The sequence below is a fragment of the Atta colombica genome, unplaced genomic scaffold, assembly GCF_001594045.1.
Source record: "Atta colombica isolate Treedump-2 unplaced genomic scaffold, Acol1.0 scaffold43, whole genome shotgun sequence".
In the NCBI taxonomy this organism is placed as follows: Eukaryota; Metazoa; Arthropoda; class Insecta; order Hymenoptera; family Formicidae; genus Atta; species Atta colombica.
In genome coordinates this window covers 412,196-418,780 of record NW_017259532.1, presented here as the reverse complement: position 1 = coordinate 418,780, position 6,585 = coordinate 412,196, and the positions used below count along the sequence as shown (strand labels likewise).

Here is a 6,585-nt window from a genome sequence, read left to right as displayed (position 1 = left end):
GGAGGTATTGAGGAGCCGTTTCTTCCAGCTCCTCAGATTCTTCCCTTTCTCATGTTTTTTCATGATGTCGGAACGACTCCTCCAGGTACTCTGGACCAGACCTTTTTGACGTTCCGGCACTCTGCGGAGTGCTTGGTGGCCATAAGATCCACGGGAGCCAAGTCTGTTCCGGCCGATACGGTTCTGTAGGCTCGGATTATTCAAAGTAAGGTGTTGTTGAACCGAGTTGACGAGGCGCCCATTGGTTTCCATTTCCTGTGCCCACACTGTTCCGTAGAGAAGCATCGATAGAGCCGCATTCGCATATAGACGCCTAACCTTCTGGATCATCGAGATTGGGCAATAGGCGGGCCAGAGTCGTCATCTTACTCGATCTGGGTGATCTTCTCAAAGTGTCGAGGAAATCCCCAGAACCCATCCAGTCTAAGTTAGTCGTGTATAAGTACTGGAAGAACGTGGCTCAGCTCTGGTTTTTCTCAGAATCTTTCATATAATTTTTCAGAATTTCTATTTTTCTCAGAATCTTTCATATAATTTTTCAGAATTTCTATATAATTTTATAACTGTCTCTCATTTTTTATATATGAATTGGAACACTTTTCAGAAAATCTACATCTTTTCTCAGAATTTTCCATATATGTTAATTATAATATCGTAAGATTTTTAAGCTTATTGTAAGTATAATTTCTGATGATATATTATAAAATATAAAAAAATTAAAAAATATTTTTTCAAAATTATAGAACGAAAAATTTCAGAATATTTTAGAATTCACTTGTATGAAAAATTCTGAGAGAAGATGTGAACTTTTCGAATATTTCTGAAAAATTCAGTTTCAATTGTTTCATATAAAAAGTATAAGAAAAATTAATTATAAGAAAAATTTTCATCAGAAGTGAATACTTAAGATGTCGCTACTAAGTAACTCAAGACTCAAGGTTTGCCTTCGCGCCATCGCGGCTCAGGATAATCTCCTCAAGACACTGCTGCGAATCAGGGCATTTATCTCTAAGCCCGAGTGCAGAACATTTATCGCTTGTGCGAGCACAAATTATACTATTTGATGTGCTTTAATCACTTTCTAGAAACTGTACTGAAGTTAGATAAATATACAATATAACAAATTGAAGACCGATCAATTTCCCTCATCTCTCCTATCCCCCCATCCACAATTCTCTTCTTTCCACCATTCCAACAAGTAGCGTAATATAAAAGGAACAGCTCAGTATCAGGCTGCTCCTTGCCCTGGTGACTGCAAAGTTCACGAAACGTTGGCATTTCAAGAATTTGGACACGGAAGAAACCCGTGAAATGCATAATCTACATAGAACGCACTTGTGGAAGCCTCAAGAATATTTTCAAATATCTCTACGGGGAGAGTATCCTTGCTAAAGTAAATACTTTCAGCAAGGTCTTCAGCTCAGGTCTTTCCTAGCCAAGAAATTATCAAACCTGGCATTCCTAAAACGCTGCAAGGATAACAGCATTCCAAAATTTCTACAATTCAAGAACTACCTAGGAACTCACAATTCAAAAATATCCTTCAATAAACCAGCTTCATCCTCATCAAAGAACGCATCCATTTCACTAAATCACAAATAGTTCAAGGCTCCCATAAAACCTAAATTAAACTCCATCTGTTCCTATCCGCCACGTTGCAGCATGATATCTGTAAACCCTAGATTGTATTACATACGAACAAGCCATGGAGCTCACATACAATCCTCTGAAAGATAGAAATCATCAAAAATACATAAAGCTTGTCCCTCACAAAAATCTACAACCCTCTTTATTTAATGTCAAGAACCTATCCAACAAAGACCTGTCTCAAGACATTATATTTGCGCTTGCCAAAGGTCCTAACTTCACAATGGCACTTAGAAAGATTCCACAGGAAGAGATTATCAGCCAAATAGAGTCAACCGACTTCCATCAAAACAAGCAGGTAATATCCACAAGTAACCAATATTCTTTTCAAACCCCCTTCACCAAATATCACTAGATGAAAACGATTGGCCCTTCAAGACCTTACAGAGACACAGACATCATCGTGCTTCCAGTCGACAAAGGCAACACGACTGTAGTCGTCATGAACACATCAGATTATAAGAAAAAGATGAAGAACCTTCTTTCGGACAAAGCATACAAAAAACTTGATAAAAATCCAACTAATATAATCGCACAAAACAAGATCCTAGTGAAAAAAAGCAATATTTCTAGTAAAACCAAATCAACATTAATACTTATGAATCCTTTTCCACCAAGACTATACGGACTATCAAAAATATACAAACAAAACATCCCTTTCAGACTGATTGTCAGCGCTATACACTCCCTGACATACAACTTATCCTGCTTCTTAGCATAAACATTATAATCCCTCATTGGAAAATCCGAATCATACATAACCAACTCAACGGACTTTATACAAAAGATCCAAAAATTTCGATTACGCTCCACAAACCTACGTATAAGTTTCAATGTAAAATCCCTTTTCACACAAGTTCCAATAAAAGATACATTAAACATAATAAAGGCCTCACATGAAGCCCTCTCCGACTTCATCCCGCTAATAGAGCACTGCTTAACTTCTTATTTCTCCTATAGACTTCTCCTATATAACAATATATACTTCTCCTATATAACAATTTTATGAACAAATTTCAGGAGCAGCATGAGCTCTCCTATTTTTTCTGTAATCGCCAACATTCTTCATGGAGCGTTTTGAGAAAGAGGCTCTCGAAAAAACACCCAAAAAACCAGAAATTTGATTTCGTTATGAATACATCGTTATGAATATTAGATAACACATTTGTGATATGGAGACATGACAGAATCCGTAAATTCCTTATTTTCCTCAACAATCAACATCTAAATATTCATTTCACTATAGTCATAGAGGAAAATGGAAAACTCCCCTTCCTAGATATTCTTCTAAATAGTCTCTAAGAAAGCTAATGGTACCTTAAGCCATCAAGTGTACAGAAAACCAACACATTCAGATAGATACCTACATGCTGAGTCGCTACCATCCAGCATAAAAACTGCTGTCTGCAATCAACTCACTTGTACATAGAATTTTCATTTTTGATAAAGAACATCTATAGACAGAACCATCTAAAACTATAGAAAACTGGTCCTTATAGAAAAACGGGCATGATAAATAAGACATAATCAAAACAATCAAACATGTAAACAAAAGGATCCTATCCATTCTCCTATATGTTAAAGAAACAACAGATCGAATTGATAGGATATTAAACAAATACAATATCTGAATTATCTTCAAAACACCCAAAAAGATAGGACAAATCTTAAGAAATCCTAAAGATCAAAGACTTCCACTCAGCTCCGCAGGAGCAAGGTATATAAAATACTTTCTTCCTGCGGGCAAGTATACATTGGAGAAACCGGGAAAATGGTCAACCTACGGATAAAAGAATACCAACGTGATGTCAGGCTAAAACATGCTATGCAGTTAGTATTATCAGACCACAACATCGAAATAGGACATCAAATATTATTTGACAAAACGACCACAATAGCCAACATTACGTTATACTTTGCAAGTGTAGAAAAGCTGTAAAGATACAAAAACACCCTAACAATCTAAATAGAGATAATGGCAACCTAAATAAAATTTGGAAAACCATTCTCCCGGTTATTGAAGACTGATCAATTTCCCCCGTTTAGCTCCCTCCATCCACAATTCTTTTTCTCCACTACTCCAATAAGTAGTGTAATATTGTATAAAAGGAGCAGCCCGGAGGACAGCTCAGAATTAGGTTGCTCCTTGTCCTGATGACTGCAAGGTTCACGAAACATTGACATTCCAAGAATGGATCTGGACACGGAGAAAATCCGCGAAACACATAATCTTTAAATATAACAAATTATTTTATGTTTTGGTGATATTTGATGTGTCTAAGCGAAAATACAATGCAACCAAGAAGTCGTTTGTGCCGATCGACTTAAGATAAAGTAACCTAAAAAGTAATTTATAAGGAACTTTTATAGTAACTTTCCTAACTCTATGTAATATATATATTTCCAGATAGCCAAATGCTTCTGAGATTGCTATCATGTTGCTGACAATCGTTGAAGCAATCAATTTCTAGAAATTCGAGTCAAGGTTCTTCGTCATTGTGCGTCTTAGGTACTATAAATTCGACATCTGATTACAGCATATTGATGGCAACTTATTAACACTAGTATGTATATTTCTACAATGAATTAATTTCTGCAACATAACAGCATTTTGTTGTCATCAAGTCGACAAGCTGCGACAAGCTGCAAATTCACAGCAATATGATGGCATACGTCGAAATATTAATGACATTCGTATGATAACATTAATATCACCTCGAGAATTATATTGTAAAAATATAGTCTATATAGTCTATAAAGGTATTCCAAACTTTTTGACATACCTCTTGCCTCTTGTGAACAGATAGAGCAGACAAACTGTCAAGATAAAAAGTCTATCATTTTGCAATTTTTAATTTTTTTAGTTATTTAATAAGCGAAATGTCTAAAATCTAAAATATATAAAACAGCTTTAAGATATCTTTAAGAGTTCTGTAAGAAATATCTTTCAGATATTTCATAAAGAATTCTAAAAGATATCTTAAAGTTGTCTTATACATCGATTTTATCTGTTTGTTCGGCAAGCTAAAAATCTCGTTAATTACAGCGAAAATTGTAAAATGATAGAGGATTTTTTGACTCGGTCTATTTGTCTTATATAAATAAATTTAACAATGTACATAAATACATTACATAGATGATTTGATAAGTCTCTCTCTCTCTCTCTCTCTCTCTCTCTCTCTTTCTACACATATATATATATATATATATATATGAAAGATATAAAAATATGATAGATATGTAAAAAATTAATTAATTCTTTATAATTAAATAGAGAAATATCTTTCTGTATAAAATATGCTAATAATTTAGAATAATATGTATTATCCCCCCCTCTTGGATGGGGAGAAAAAGTCGATATCTCTTAACATTAGGTGTACAACTTTGCTTCCGCCGTTTTTTCCGAAATTCGAGGCTTTATTGTAAAAAACTGGTTATACATTTATGATTCAAAGTATTGTCCATCGCTGGCCACTACTTTCTCCCATCTTTCGGGTAGCGTACGAATCCCGCGTCGAAAAAACTGGTCATCTTTTGAGGCTATCCACGAATCGATCCAATTTTTCACTTCTTCATAAGACCGGAAGTGCTAGTCAGCCAGGCCGTGTGCCATTGATCGAAACAAGTGATAGTCAGAGGCAGCAACGTCTGGAGAATACGGCGGGTGGGGTAGGACTTCCCATTTCAACGTTTCCAAGTATGTCTTGATCACTTTCGCAACATGGGATCGAGCATTGTCATGCTGCAAAATCACTTTATCGTGTCTCTCGTTGTATTGCGGCCGTTTGTCTTTCAATGCTCGGCTCAAACGCATCAATTGCATTCGATACCGATCGCCTGTGTGCTGTTTCAGTCGGTTTTAACAATTCATAATACACTACGCCGAGCTGGTCCCACCAAATACAGAGCATGACCTTGGACGTCAAAATCACCGTTCTTGAAGCGTTGAAATCACTCACGACACGTTCTTTCTTCATTCACTAATAGTGGCCTCACCATAAGTATTTGAGAGCATTCGATGAGCCGCAGATTTCTTCATATTGCAAAAAATTAAAACCTCCCGCAAATGACGAGAATTTGGCTCGTAAACTGACATTTTCAATCGAGAATAACTTTATGATGCAGACACAAATCGACTAATATTTCTATGGGGTTATGTTGACAGATGCCCAAGTTTATTATATGACGTCTATGATCTATTTATTTCGACCACCACTTACCGCTAAAGCCATCTATAGGAAAACGGCGGAAACAAAGTTGTACACCTAATAACTTAGAAAATATAAGTTTTATAGAAAAATGTTTTAGACAAAAGTTGTAAGGTTTAAAAAGATTTATTTACCGATCTTATCAGTTTGACTTTGGGTGATATCGCTGAGATCAAATTAGGTTGCATCGACTTTTTTAAATAGAACACCCTATTTTTGATGCTAGAATCTAATAACTGATGTCAAGAGTTTTTTAAAATACTATAATAGTTATTTTTTATTAAGTACTTTTCGAGTTATAGAGCTTGAGAGTTACAGTACCGTCAGCATTGGCATTATGCAAAATATCTGACCAACGCTAAAACTTCATGAATATTGTTTAGGATCATATTCTGAATAATATTTATCAAGACCAATGGAGGTTATATCTCTTATTTTCATTTTTACATAAAAATGAATTTTTAGTGAAAAATGAAAATAAGAAGAATAATCTCTATTGGCCTTGATTTTAATAATGGCAGTGCCAACGTTGATTAGATAGATCAAAAGTCGTCTATTATTAAAAAAACGAAATGTTTCTCCTTTGATCGATGATGTTAATAATAATGACAAAACGAAATATCAAAGATTCAGATTTTACATCGCAATATCTCTTTGTAGGGTACATAGAGAAAAAACAAAAAACACTTTCATTACATATTCCGAGAGGATGCAATCGATTGGGCACACT

General features: G+C 35.2%; 1 protein-coding gene across 1 annotated transcript; it reads left to right on the top strand.

Annotated features, from left to right (window-relative positions):
* The first annotated feature begins 1,705 nt into the window (after window positions 1-1,705).
* On the top strand, window positions 1,706-2,368 carry LOC108691230. Its single transcript, XM_018198905.1, has 2 exons — window positions 1,706-1,945; window positions 2,003-2,368. Exons 1-2 carry the CDS (start codon window positions 1,706-1,708, stop codon window positions 2,366-2,368), a joined length of 606 nt encoding a protein of 201 aa, XP_018054394.1.
* The last annotated feature ends 4,217 nt before the right edge of the window (window positions 2,369-6,585 follow it).